Source organism: Castanea sativa, chromosome 3, assembly GCF_040712315.1.
Source record: "Castanea sativa cultivar Marrone di Chiusa Pesio chromosome 3, ASM4071231v1".
NCBI classification, from domain to species: domain Eukaryota; kingdom Viridiplantae; phylum Streptophyta; class Magnoliopsida; order Fagales; family Fagaceae; genus Castanea; species Castanea sativa.
Genome location: NC_134015.1, coordinates 13,679,020 through 13,694,151, shown reverse-complemented (window position 1 = coordinate 13,694,151; position 15,132 = coordinate 13,679,020). Strand labels below are relative to the sequence as shown.

General features: G+C 38.5%; 2 protein-coding genes across 2 annotated transcripts; both read right to left on the bottom strand.

The window, feature by feature from the left end:
* Nucleotides 1-273: 273 nt before the first annotated feature.
* On the bottom strand, nt 274-4,850 carry LOC142630050 (uncharacterized). The gene is made up of 2 exons (XM_075804122.1): nt 1,856-4,850; nt 274-749 (listed from the first exon to the last, which is right to left on the bottom strand). Exons 1-2 carry the CDS (start codon nt 4,848-4,850, stop codon nt 376-378), a joined length of 3,369 nt encoding a protein of 1,122 aa, XP_075660237.1. The 3' UTR covers nt 274-375.
* A 7,583-nt stretch (nt 4,851-12,433) lies between these two features.
* LOC142628539 (uncharacterized) lies at nt 12,434-13,076 on the bottom strand. Its single transcript, XM_075802618.1, has 2 exons — nt 12,597-13,076; nt 12,434-12,463 (listed from the first exon to the last, which is right to left on the bottom strand). The coding sequence occupies exons 1-2, from the start codon at nt 13,074-13,076 to the stop codon at nt 12,434-12,436; spliced, it is 510 nt and encodes a 169-aa protein (XP_075658733.1).
* Nucleotides 13,077-15,132: the final 2,056 nt, after the last annotated feature.

Below are 15,132 nucleotides of genomic sequence, written 5' to 3'. Positions count from 1 at the left end.
TTGACCTTGACCAGTTCGGTTTCCCACACCTTAAGAGCTTTTGACCGAAAAAGTAAAGTAGAAGTAGGCAAGAAAGAACTCAGCTTCCTCTAAGCTTGAAGCGCTTAGAGATGGACAGGTTGAAGATGGTGTTCTTGCAGTGCTAGATGAACATTGAAACGGCTAAAGATTGGCGCTGGGCATCACAGTAGAGTAGAGATCCAAGCTCAATGCCAATAACTGCAGAGGAAATGAACAATTATGCAAATTGTGGTTTTTTTTTAAAAAAAAAAAAAAATTAAGTTTTAGCTTTATAAGTATTTAAAACTATACACGAGGATCGAATGTACACTAACAAGATAGCGTACTTGAGAATATGTAAAACACTTGTGAAGCTTAAATCAGATTTTCGAGACCAACAAGCTCTCTTAATGTGATCATGCCCAAAGGCTTTGTGAACGGGGATTTCCAAGTTGATAGCTTCTGATAAACTTGTTGCATGGTCGGACGAGAATATGGATTGGTGTGCAAGCATGCCAATGCTATCTTTGCCACTAAAACCACCTTCTCCGCAACTTGCCCTGTAGGCAACGCAAGCCGTTGATCCAATACATCTTCTAATAGCACATCATAGGAAGATGATGCAAATGAGGTTGATAGAAATGATGAGATCAAATCACCCGGATGCCTTCCCATAATTACTTCTAATGTGACTACTCCAAAGCTATAAACGTCACACTTTTCACTTACTTCCATTGTGTAAGCATGTTCTGAAAGTAAAAGATTAGAGTTTTACTATTCTTTCACTTTGTAGAAGCAAGTTTGTAATAACATTTCTATTCATATAGTAAATTCCTTTGGAATTAGGTGGAGGAGGCAACTAAAGGAATTGAATTCTGCTAAAATTTTGAAGGTCAAATAAGAAAAGGAAATTCTTTTTTTAGAGAGAGAAGGGGTGGGGCTACCTATGTATTATGTCATCTTAAAAAAAATTCGTTGAACCTAGGAGCATTACAGGTAGTGTAAGCAAAATTTTGATTTAAACTATTCACCAAATAATTAAATCTAGTTTGAAAGAATTGACCAGTTGGAAAATGAGGCTCACTCTGTAAAATGTGATTCTTCAATAAGTACAAATTAGTTGGATGAATTTATGCACAATTACTATGTAAACTAATTAAAATCTCAACAATTGAAATTAAAAAGAGCATTTTTTTTAATATTGTAATAGTGATTATGACCCCAAATAAAGGAGGTGACCGTATAAATTATCAAGGGTTGTGACCTCCAATCTTGTATTTTTATTTTTTAATGCCAATCAAGATGATATTGAAAATATTTTTTTCATTCCTAATCCTGCAGGGTACTATAATTATTAACCAAACCTACTAGCTCAAACAGTGACAACCGTACACAACATTATGTAGTTAAACAAATTTTAAAGGACAAAGTTTGAAGGAATTTCCTCCAATTCAATAAGTTATTATTTATAAGACTATTGTTTTTTCTTTTTCTTTTTTTGCTGATTATTTATAAGACTATTTACACGTATTATTTAAATAAGTCACATAACTCATATAAAAAGTCATGTGACTAAAAGTACATGCAAATAGCCTCTTTAATAGCCACATAGCTAGTTGGAGGAGGTGTCCTCAAAACCGGTTTGGAGGTAAACTTTTTCCAATTTGAAAAGACAAACAATGCCAATTGAAATAACATTAATAAGACAAGAGACACAACAATAGTCACAATGCGAATATAGATGACGTGAATGTTGTTAATAAAAGTAGAGTTAGTAAGTCCATGTAAAAATTTATGTTACTTCAATCATAAGGTTGTGAAAAATGTAATGTCCTTAACAATATACTTAACATACCTGGAGCAGTATATCCAAAGGTACCAACGAATGAAGTCCAATAAGATGTGTCAGAACTCATAATCCTAGTTGTGCCAAAGTCACACACATGAGCTTCATACTCCGAATCTAATAGAACATTCTTGCTTGATATGTCACGATGAATTATTGGATGTGAGCAGTCATTATGCATATAAGATAGAGCACTTGCCACACCTTTGACAACATTTACCCTCTTAACCCAATCAAGCTCTAGTGCTAATTCATCATTGTTTAGTATCTTTTCCAAGCTCCCACCTTCCAAGAATTGATAAACTAAAAGCAAGTGTCGTGGATGTGAGCAAAAACCATGAAGTTTTACAATGTTGCGGTGTCGTATTTCAATTAGACTACGTATCTCATTGGTGAAAGCTTTTAGATTGACCACACTATCTTCTGAAAGTGGGTGAAATTTCTTTACAGCAACAACTTGACCTGTAGATAATTCAGCTTTATAAACAATTCCATACCTGCCTACTCCAATACAATGTTTTTCTTCAAAATCCTCCGTTGCTTCAATAATGTTTTCATAAACCATTTTCCCATCATAGCTCCATACAGCAAACATATTTTGATGTTTTGCTTCTTTTGGTTTAATTTCTGTCTTTGTCTCTCTTGAGTGAATATGAAATGTAATTCCAACAATGATAAATATAAGTAAGACAATGCCCAAAAGGATGAAAATCAGTGTCATAACTTTATTCCACTTTTTAACAAGAGGATTGTGGCTAATTGTAGAAGGGCAAGCTTTCAATCCAGTGGCGTTGCCACACAAACCCTTATTATTTCTAAATACTTTAATAGGTGCCACACGAAATGCACTAAAATTTGGAATAGGACCCTCCAATTGATTGTATGACAAATCAATGGAGGTCAAGCTTAACAATTGATCAAAATTGGATGGAATATTGCCATAGAGTGCATTGTGGGAAAAATTCAAGAATTCTAACATTTTCAAATATCCAAGTTGTTGTGGTATCTCTCCCGTTAGAAAATTTTTGCTAAGATCAAGATTTTGGAGATATTGCAAATTTCCAATTTGAAGTGGGATGTATTTGCTTAACTGATTGTTGCTTAAATTCAAGACCAATAGGTTTGTACAATTCCCTAGTTTAGGAATCAGGCCACTTAGACTATTTTTGGCAAGGCTAAGATGCACTAGATTTGATAGCATCCCAAAATTGTAAGGAATGTGTCCAAAAATTTTGTTATTGGCTAGATTAAGCACTAACAAAAATGTTAGCTTACCTAATTCCTTTGGAATCTCCCCATATAGCTTATTTGAGGAGAGGTCAAGCCAATGTAATTTACTTGCATCTCCAAGCCTTGGAGATATTCTACCTGAAATATCATTGTTAGAGATTTTCAAGCTTGTCAAGTTTTGACATTGCCCCCAATTAGTTGAAAGTTCACCATAAAATTTATTATAACTCAACTCCATGTAGTCTAAGTGTGGGTATACTCCAAAATTGTCTCCTATATTTCCAGTAAGTTGATTCCTTTCAAGCCGGACTCTAAAAAGGCTGGTGCAATTTCTCAACGATTTTGGTATTGAACCAATAAAATGATTATCGTTTGCGGTGAATTGCTCAAGCAATCCACCAAGGCACACATTTTCAGGCAATTGACCGGTGAATTGGTTGTATGATAAAGAAAATATTTTTAAGTGAGTGAAATTGTTCATTTGAAATAAAAGAGAACCACTTAGCATATTTGTGAACAATGTCAAATGTATGAGTTTGGTTAAGTTTCTAAAAGAAGCAGGGATGAAACCTGTGAGATTGTTTGCTGATAAGTGAAGGTCAGTCAAAGAACTTAGCATTCCTAATTCTTGAGGGATGGAACCAAAAAGTTGGTTCTCATAAAGATATAGAGTGGTTAGGTTGCTTAAGTTTCCAAGAGAAGCAGGGATTGTACCTGTGAGATTGTTTGTTGATAACCCAAGGTTAGTCAGAGAACTTAGCATTCCTAATTCTTGAGGGATGGAACCAGAAAGTTGGTTTGTATGAAGATATAGAGTGGTTAGGTTGCTTATGTTTCCAAGAGAAGCAGGGATGGTACCTGTGAGATTGTTTTTTGATAACTCAAGGACTGTTAGAGAACTTAGCATTCCTAATTCTTGAGGGATGGAACCAGAAAGTTGGTTTGTATGAAGATATAGAGTGGTTAGGTTGCTTAAGTTTCCAAGAGAAGCAGGGATGGTACCTGTGAGATTGTTTGTTGATAACACAAGGTCAGTCAAAGAACTTAGCATTCCTAATTCTTGAGGGATGGAATCAGAAAGTTGGTTTGTATGAAGATTTAAAGTGGTTAGGTTGCTTAAGTTTCCAAGAGAAGCAGGGATGAATCCCGTGAGATTGTTTGTTGATAACTTAAGGTCAGTCAAAGAAGCTAACCCTCCTAATTCTTTAGGGATAAGGCCACTCATTTGATTTGCAGCAAGGTAAAAGACGTGAAGACTTGTCAATCGGCCTATTTCGGAAGGAATTCTCCCAGTGAATTGATTATAAGAAAGGTTTAGAACCGAGAGTTTAGAGAGGTGAACAATATTTGAGGGGATGGTTCCAAATAGTGAGTTGTAAGAAAGGTCAACACTGAGTAGATTGGGGAAGGATTGAAAGCTTAGATCGTGAAGTGTACCTTTCAAACCGTGACTTGAAAGGTTTAGATGGGTGACGCTTCCAGACTTGTTGTCGCAATTTATTCCGACCCAATTGCAAGGATTGCTTCCAGCCCAAGAGGACAAGAAAGTCTGGCTTTTACTATGAAGGTTGGTTTTCCATTTTAGAAGAGCCTTTGCTTCCTTTCTTTCTTCTGCTACCTTAACCTTATTGTTAGTGTAAATGAAAGGAGAAGTTACAAAGGAAACAGAAGCAGTGGATGAACAAACAAAATCAAGGATGACGACAACAAGGAGGAAGAAGACTAGAGATGAAATGAACTGGTTGAAGAGAGGTTTGTTTGAAAGTGATGTCATTATGTCGATGGATGAAGGATGAACTTTTACACCATGGTTGGAGTAGTGGATGAATGATTTCAAATGGATTGAGAGGTATTTATAGAAGGGATTGGAATATTTGGTTGGCTAAATTTTTGGTTAAATATATTTAGAGGAATCTTCTTGAATCCTATTACGTGTTTGGTTATTATCTAGGCGTGCTTTACTGCTTTTATCATATGACCATTACGTCAACTAAAATGATCATGTGACAATTAAATGTGTTTTGTGATCTAAAAATATTCACAGATATATATTAATTTATATTAAAAAAGAGAGTATCAATTTATGACGTTTACTTTTGATGATAGTACTAAAAAATCTAAACTAAATTGTACTCAAAAACCTCATTTACTAAATGAAGCTGGCAAAACCCAAGTTATTTTGGTCAATTTTGTGTCATGATTTGTACAGACTTTGGTTTTACAATCTTAAACCCGACTTGTTCTAAATAGATTTCACTTCCAACTTCGTACTAATTTGCCCTTAAAATGTTCCAAGCAGGGGCGGCCCTGCTCTTTGTTCAGGATTCAAATGAACCCCCTGACTTCAAAAAAAGAAGAAGAAGGAATTATATATATTTAATATTTTTGTGTTAGTCTAATACATTAATTTTTTCTTAAAAATATTTTTGCACACTCTGACTTAAATCTTATACACCCTTATTACAAGTATTTCTGACTCTAAAGTAAGAGTAAATGTTTGTGAATTGTAAGTGTCACTCTTTATTATAAATTTTTATTATATATGTATGAGTGTGTCTAATATTGATTGTGTGCATTACTTTTTTTATTATTTTATAATGCCATTTGTGTGAATAATGACGTGTATGTGGATGTTTGTGTGTACAATATAAATATAATATGACTTTATATAATTTAATAATTAGGAAATAGAGAAGATTTGTTACATGAGTGTGTATAGCTATCATGTTATAATAACTTTTTGTCAGAAAGTTAGAAAAATTCAAGGAAAAAATTACAAAGTTAGTGATTATTCAAACATTTGATTGGTTAAGTAAACACGTAGTGAATTATTTTATGTATGAATGAGTGTGGTTATGTGCGTCGATAATAAAAATAAAGCCAATGAGTTGAGTTTAGTCATTTAGTTTAAATTTTTTTATAAAAACAATGACAAATATATAATATTAATTGCATAAAAATAAAAATTTAGAAAAACGTACCAAAATAAAATGGTCATAACTACCCATATTGGCAATAAATACTCAAAAGGAACTATCGTGTAACAATTCAAATTTTGAAAATTTGTAGAAAGAAATTGTAAAAATTCATGTTTTTTTTTTTGGGTCTATAACTCAATATATTTAAGTTCTCTTTTTATTATTTTTTTTAAATTTAAATTTCTTAATGATTCCCCTAAACAAAATTCCTAGAGCCGCCACTGGTTCCAAGAAAATTTCCTTCCTTCTAATTATTAGTTTATAGAGGAATGTTCTTTTACCATAGAATTCTCCAATTTACATAAAGTAACACGCATGTTCTCAACTATCACGGCCTGAGATATTGATAAAAACATGTGTGTTCCTTTCAATTTCAATGTTCTGCTGTTTGTTTTTGTTTTTTGTTTTTTTACCTTCTTCTGCTGGCAATCTATCCATGGAGGTGGAACAATAGTGGAGGAGAAAGAGATAGAGAGAGGAACGTAGAGAGAGAATCAAATATAACACTTTTTTGGGCTTAGAGATAGATATAAAATATAATAAATGAGGAATAATTAATGAGATCCTAATCAGAATGTTAGCATTTATGAGGGTTTTTTTTTTTACCGTTGGATCTACTCAAATCTAATAATTTAAAAATGGTATTACTTGAACTCATCTCTCTCTCTCTCTCTCTCTCTCTCTCTCTATATATATATATATATATATATATATATATTTTGGGTGTAGATATGATTAATGCATTAACAGTGATAGGTTATGATCTTTGTTGTCCGTTCAAAGATCAACTCACCATTCATTAGAGGGAAGCATCATGCCAATTAGAAGAAATTGAAATGATAGAAACAAGATTGACTTAAATGTCTTGGCCTACTGTTGCTTAATTTTCCATACAAATAATAAATTGAAGTGACTAGAAATAATATTAACTATTGCTTACTTTTCCATGTAGACCATACTAAGAAATTGATAGCAAATTGTTTGGAACATGTCATCTGGAATGGCGCAGTCATTAAGACCAAATTAAGGGCCTGTTTGGATGGAGGGGGAAAGAGGAGGAGTAGAGTTGGTTAAAAATAAACTAATTTTGAGCTAAATCTACTCTACTCTATTCTATTCTCCCTTCCTCCCCTTAATCCAAATGGACCATAAAGTATTTTGAGGTTTAAAGTGACAACTTTAAATGAAATTTTTTGCTTATATTTAAATATTTACAAATTAATATTTATTTGAATTTTGGTATAATTTTTTTTTACGTAATAATGTTGAATTTCAGTAATGACTTTGTTTCGAGTTTGATAAAGAGAGAAAGAAAGAGTTTGTTGCCTCCATTCACCATTTTTGTGTTACGGAGATTTAAAATTTGCACTCTAAAAGTGCTGCAAATAGAATAAAATGCGTTAGTAGTGTACAGTATTTGAAGAAGGATTATTTTTAAATAATTTTTATGGATTAAAATTTTAGGGCTTAATTTGTCAATGTGAACTATATAGAGAGTGCATTCTATTTGTCAATAGAGAACATTATTTATTTATTTATTTATTGCCAGGTGAAAGGGTCCTTAAATAAAATTTCTACACTTTAAGATAGATACACAGGAGTATATTCTAATAGTGTATAGAGTGGATCCTTCTTTCATGGCGAAGATGCACTTTTAGTCCTTACATTTTAAGTCAATTCTCATTTTGGTTCTGATGATGCAAGGAAAATCAATAGGCTGGATGCTCCGGATTTGAAAGGACCACTCGCTCTCTTAAGGGCCTGAAAAACTAAAGAAAATAATCAAAGGTGACCGGAATCGCCGGCCAAGAACCCTCCGATGGTAAAGTCAATTTTCTCTCTATATTTTTTGGAAGTTCCAATTTCTTGGGAAATGTTCAACGTACCTTCCATTGGTCTGAATGACTGTTTATATAGTATCCTAGGGACATTTATTGAAATTGTAACCTCCCCTGGATTTTAGGATGTCCGGGGTTCTTGGATAACTCCTATAACCACCTGATAGTTGCATTTTCTCATACAACGGTCACCGGAAGTTATGCGTGTATTACGGAATGGTGGAGCGTATTTTAGTAATTCCCAAGCGTACGCGCTCGTCCAGGGGTATTCCTCATGTGGACGAATATAGTCAGGACGAGGTGGTCGCCTTTTGAAGACGAGAGACGTGGGTTTGACTTCGTCCATGGACGGCTATGGTGTTAGCCACATCTCGAGCTTTCCTTTGGACGGATGTTGGCATGGATGACCGTGGATGACCTAGAGTATTTCATTCCTCATCAGTTGCCCCTCGACCAGGGGTCATGCATTGTATCACCAGAGATTTTTTTTTTTTTGGTGCCACGTGTCGTACTTTCATAGGTGGTTGGCCGCGTCGATTCATTCCTTCGAGGCAAGCGCCACATGTTGTTTTTTCATTGGTCTCATCGTTGTGGATATCGAGACTTTTCTACCTATAAATAGTGGTTTGCCTCTCGTGCCCCTTTCACTTTTTCAGATTTTTTGTTTTGACATCCTCGTCCATCGCCTCGTCTAGGAGTGTTCTCAGCGTCCGTAGTGTCTTCCGTCTAGAGCCAGGTATTCCCTTTACTTCAACTTTCAAACTTTCCTTTTTAAGTGCTAGGACGTCCTAAATGGCTTCCTGTTCGTCTAGCGACAGTGTAGTCAAAGCCATAGACGAGTATCACGACTCTTCTAGTTATGATACTTCCAGTAACAATAGCAGTAGTAGTGGTCACACAACAAAGGAATATACCTCTGGCGTCCCAGGAATTTCCCTTGAGACCTTACAAGAAAACGTTAGGACGAGGGCAGCTTCTGGGGCTGACACCTCGATGAGCTCCCCGCCATCCTCCCTTTTGGACGAAAGGGAAACTGTATATAGCTGTGCTATAAAGGTTCCTTCTAGGACGGACGAGAGGAGGTTAGATGCTCTTAGGAGTTGGTTTCAAATTCCTGATGACCTAAACCCTAGGTTAGCTGTCCGAGGTGAATGGTGTTGCCAGCCTCGTTTTGGAATAGGTGTTTATGAAGCTTACTTGTTAGGGGGGCTTAGACTTCCTTTGAATGCCTTTGCTAGGGAATTACTCACTAGGTTGGGCTTGGGAGTGTGTCAGCTTAACCCCAACGCATGAAGACTAATTGTCTCTATGCAAGTCTTATGGAGGGAGGAATTTGATGGGGACCGTCCTATCACCGTTGACGAGTTCTTGTATTGCTATAAACCCTCCGAGATAAGTCAATCTCTAGGCTTCCATCAGTTTACAGCTAGGGGCAATGACTGTAGATTAATTAAGTCTTTTCCCTCGTCTGACAGAAACTGGAAGACATAATTTTTCTTCGTCTCTGGTTTCTGGGCGGGGCATCCTGTTGAGGTTGGTAGAGACTCGTTTGCTCCTTATACTGGAGACTTAGGGAACCTTCGTCCAGAAGGTATGTTATGCTCTTCTCTTTTTTTATTTTTTTATTTTTTTTATTTATTTTTATTATTTGTTTTGTCATACTTTATCTTTAAGCAGTGATCTAACCTTAACTCCCTTCTTCCTTTTTCAGCTGTTGGTCGTCCTTATTTGAGTAAGTTCCACCGTGATCGCGTCCACAGGGCTCGTTTACACTCCGAGAGAGACTTTCACTCGTTGGTGACCCTTCAGCGTCTACACAGGTGGGGACTTGGCCCAGAACCATCCGTCGAAACTTTAGCACACGAACAAACCGTCCGTAGACGTAAGTGCTTCTCAAAGATATGTGTATCTTTCATTTTTATTTTATTATTATTATTTATCTGTATATTCACGTGTTTTTGTTTTGTTGTTTTTATTTTTTATTTTTTTATTTTTAGGAATGGCAACCATGAAGGGAAATAAGGGGAAAGAGGTGGTCGACGAGCCAGTTAGGCCTGAATCTCAACCCCAGCCTTGTCTTGCTGGTGGAGACAAGAGGAAAAGCTTGTCCAAGCACGTGGACTTGGCTAGCTTGCCCAGTCGTTGGGGGAAGAAGGCCAAGCATGTTAAAGTTCTATCTTTTGAACTTTCCCTTCTTCCATGTTACCCAATGTTATTTATATCTTTTGAACTTTCCCTTCTTCCATGTAGGCAATGTTAAAGTTCATAGCTGCGTCCAGGCAGGCCACAGAGATGGACAGGACGAGGATCCTTCTAGAGAAAAGAATAGAAGAGATCAAGAATGACTGTAAGACATGGGCTGAGGTGGTGAACAAGGCCAAGGACGAGGCTGAGGAGTTGAAGGTTTTGGTGGGGGAGCTAAAGTTCGACGCTGCCAGGAAGGACGACCGTCTCGACCTTCTTCAAAAGGAGAATGACGAGCTGAGTCTTCTTCTTAAGAAAGCTAAAGACGAGGCAGTGGAGGAATTTAAAGCGTCCAAAGAGTTCACTAACCTGCTGGACACGAACTACGCAGCAGGGTTTGAGGATTTTAGGATGGACGCTATAGACAGCTTTCCTGGAGTTGACTTTAGCACCATTAAACTCAACCTTGGCGTTGCTACAAGTTCTCTCATCCACACAGGCTCAGACGATGTCAACATCGAGGACGACGCTTCCACCAAACCAGCTCAGGACGACCCCAACACTGATGCCCCCCCCTCTTGAAGAAATTTTTTTTAACTAGTGTTATTGTTGTTTGGCTTTCTTTTTTTTTTTAAAAAAAAAAAATGTATTCAAGTACAATTACCTCGTCTAGAGTGTTCTGGATGAGTTTATTAACAATTGTCTTTTAATGCTCGTTTTATAAGGATTTTTAGACGGTGGTCGTCTACCCTCTTTAGACTAAAGAATATCTTCTTTATCAGTTATCTATTGTATGGACGAGCTTATTCATTGTTATCATTTATGCAATTGTCTTTTTTAAACAATGTTCTAAGTGTTGAATGATCGTCTACATGATTTCTTTGTGGACGACCCACTTAGGACGATAATGATGACTGCATTACTTTTGCTTGTCCTCTAGGCAATTATTACTCATCTTCTCGCAAGGAGTTCATAACGTTTATGTTTTACTCGTCTTGACTAGCTGCTCATCTTTGGAATGCCACACCTTAATGCCTACTTTCTTTCTTAGACGAGTGGGCCTTGGCCTTTTCTTTTTGCTTTATACTCATTTAAAGGAAATCTTGGACGAGCATGCCTTAGCTTCTTTCTCTTTGCTTTATCCTTATTCAAAGGAAAGCCTTGGACGAGTATGCCTCAGCTTATTTCTCTTTGCTTTATCCTTATTTAAAGGAAAGCCTTGGACAAGTGTTTCTACGTCCGAAGATTTCTATTCATCTTAGGCTTTTGCCCCTTCTGTGGGTATTATTATGGAAACTAAATCTATGCATCAAATACATAAGAGATTCAAACCATATTATTACATGAACATTGTCTACAGGTATGGCACACGCTTATGAGCTAGTGCCTTATCAAAATACTTTAGGAAATACATAGCCTTGTCTTTGCAAAAGTTTATAAACTAATGCACTTTTTATTCTTAATACACACCATAGTAGTAGTAAGAACACAACAGTAAATATAAGCGAACACGTAAACCATAGTTGTTACTTTGTCACCGACTTCCTTCGTCCCTGTTTATCATTGATAGTACCTCCTCAAATGCTCCACGTTCTAGGGATGCTCTAACTTCCGCCCGTCCAGAGCTTCCAGGCAGTAAGACCCCTGCCTCTTGCAGTTGATTACCCTGTAGGGTCCTCCCTAATTGAGTCCCAATTTTCCATGAGCTGGATTCCTAGTTGCCAAGGAGATTCTCTTGAGGACAAGGTCCCCCACACTGAACCGTCTGGGTTTCACCATGGCATTATGCTGTCTAGCCATAAGATTCTTGTACCTTGCTATCCTTTGCTCCGCGTCCATTCTTACCTCGTCAATAAGATCGAGGTCAAGACGAAGTTGTTCCCTATTCTCTTTCTCCTGATACTCCATTACTCGGTGATTAGCCATATGAACTTCTGCTGGTATGACAGCTTCGCTTCCATAGGCTAATTTAAAGGGGGTCTCTCCTGTCGGAGTTCGTACAGTCGTCCTATAGGCCTAAAGAACACCTAGTAACTCGTCTGGCCATATCCCTTTTGCCCCCTCGAGCCGAGTCTTGATGATCTTCAGCAGGGATCGGTTTGCTACTTTTGCTTGTCCATTTGCCTGTGGGTGGGAGGGCGAGGAATAGTGATTCTTGATTCCAAAATAATTGCAGAAGTCCCTGAAGGGCGCATTGACGAATTGACGTCCGTTGTCCGATACCAATACCCTGGGTACTCCGAACCTACATAAAATATTCTTCCATACAAAATTTTTCACATTTTGCTGAGTGATCGCTGCAAGAGGCTCGGCTTCTACCCACTTGGTAAAGTAATCGATTCCTACCAACAAAAACTTCATTTATCTGGTTCCCATATGGAAGGGACCTAGGATATCCAGTCCCCACTGTGCAAAGGGCCACAGGGCCATCATTGGGGTCTAGTACTCCGACGGCCGTCTAGGTACATTGCTATAGCACTGGCACTGGTCACATACCTTGACATAAGCTTTAGCATCTGCCTGCATTGTAGGCCAATAATAGCCGGCACGGATGATCTTATGGACTAACGATCTCGCCCCTGAATGGTTTCCACATGCTCCTTCATGGACTTCCCTCAAAACATAATTTGACTCATTAGGGGCCAAGCACCTTAAATAAGGCTGAGAAAAACCTCGCTTGTACAGCACTTCATTTATGAAGACGTACTTTGCTGCCCTGACCCTTAACTTCCTAGCTTCATCTTTGTCCTCTGGAAGCCTTCCATCTTTAAGATAAACTACTATTCGACTTGTCCAATTCTCTCCTGCTCCTATCTGCTGTATGTCAGGAATGTCTATGCTTGGCATATACTGGACGTTGTCATACTCGTCTGTAACTCCTGCTGAAGCTGCTTTTGCTAAGGCGTTGGCTTCCATATTTTCCTCCCTGGGGAGTTGAACAAAACTTATCGTTGAGAACTTTCGTGCAAGTCGTTTCACTCTACTGAGGTATTTCTTCATCCGGTCCTCCTTAGTATCACACATTCCATTTACTTAGTTGATGACTAGCTGAGAATCTCCTCTGATTGTTATCGACTCCGCCCCTAAGAACTTAGCCAATTCTAATCCCTTGAGTAGCGCTTCATACTCGGCCTCATTGTTGGTGGTTTGATACTGTAGACGAGCCGCGTACTCCAGCTTGTCACCCTTGGGGGACTTCAATATAACTCCAATCCCTCCTGCATGCAATGTGGATGATCCGTCTACATTGATCACCCCACTTTTTAATTCCTTCGTCCTTGTCCAAGTCGTCGTGGCTGGGGGTGAACTCTGCGATGAAATCTGCCAATGCCTGCGCTTTTATCGCACTCCTTGGGATGTATCTGATATCGAACTCGCTAAGTTCAACAGCCCACTGTACCAGCCGTCCAGCAGCTTCCAACTTGTTCATTGCTTTCTTTATGGGGTGGTCTGTCAGGACGTTGATGATGTGAGCTTGGAAATAATGCCTCAGCTTCCTAGAAGCTGTGATCAATGCGAAGGCTAGCTTCTCCATCATCGGGAATCGTCCTTCTGCTCCTCTCATTGCACGACTTGTATAATAAACCGGCTTCTGGACTCTCCCCTCTTCCCTTACCAATGCTGAGCTTACTACGTGTGGGGACACTGCCAAATACAAATAAAACTCTTTACCAGGTACAGACGGACTCAACAGCGGCGCTGTCATGAGATATGTCTTCAAGTCTTGGAAGGCCCTTTGACATTCGTCCGTCCATTCGAAATCCTTCTTGAGGACTTTAAAGAATGGTAAGCATTTATCAGTAGCTTTTGATACAAACCTGTTGAGGACGGCGACTCGTCCGGTAAGAGATTGAACTTCCTTGATATTTTTCGGTGGCTCCATGTTCAGTATCGCCTGGATTTTATCCAGATTTGCTTCAATTCCTCTATGCGAAACCATGAAGCCCAAAAATTTCCACGACGAAACTCTGAAAGCACACTTGCTTGGATTTAATTTCATGTTGTACCGCCGCAATGTGACAAAAGTCTCTTGAAGGTCGTCCAGGTGACTATCCTCGTCCTGACTTTTTACCAGCATGTCGTCTACATAAACCTCTACATTTCGCCCGATTTGAGGACGGAACATATGGTTAACCAGCCTTTGGTAAGTTGCCCCTGCGTTCTTCAAACCGAAGGGCATTACCTTGTAGCAATACAACCCTTGGCTTGTAACGAATGAGGTCTTCTCTTGATCCGCTTCATCCATCTGTATCTGGTTGTAACCCGAGAAAGCGTCCATGAAGCTAAGCACTCTGTGACCTGCCGTCGAATCCACCAGCTGGTCAATGCGTGGCAATGGGTAACTATCCTTGGGGTAAGCCTTGTTTAGATTAGTGAAGTCCACGCACATTCGCCATTTGCTGTTAGCTTTCTTAACCATCATCACGTTCGCTAACCAATCTGGATAATAAACTTCTCGGATGAACTTCGCGACAAGCAACTTCTGTACTTCTTCCTTGATAGCATTGTCTCGCTTAGGAGATAAAATTCTTTTCTTCTGACGCACTGGTTTTGAATAGGGACACACGTTCAGGCTATGGGCAATGACACTCGGATTAATGCCAGGCATGTCCTCGTGATTCCATGCGAAGACATCGAGGCTTTTCTTCAGAAATCGGACTAAAGCGTGCTTTGCCCCCTCTTCTATGCTCGCCCCAATTTTAGTAACCTTCTTAGGATGGTTTTCGTCCAAAGGGACGTCTTCCAATACTTCAGTGGGTTCTGCTGCGATCCTTCTCCCGTCTATACTCATTGCCTGTATATGTTCGTCCATCGCCAGCATGGTCAAGTAGTATTCTCTGGCGGCCAACTGATCTCCTTGTACTTGGCCTACTCCGTACTCGGTTGGAAATTTGATGGACAAGTGGTAGGTAGAGGTCACCGCTTTCCAGCTATTTAGGGTTGGTCTTCCAATAATTGCATTATATGACGATGCACAATCAATAACAAGGAAATTTACCTCTTTGGTTATCTACTGTGGACATGTTCCAACGACCACTAGTAATGTGATGGTACC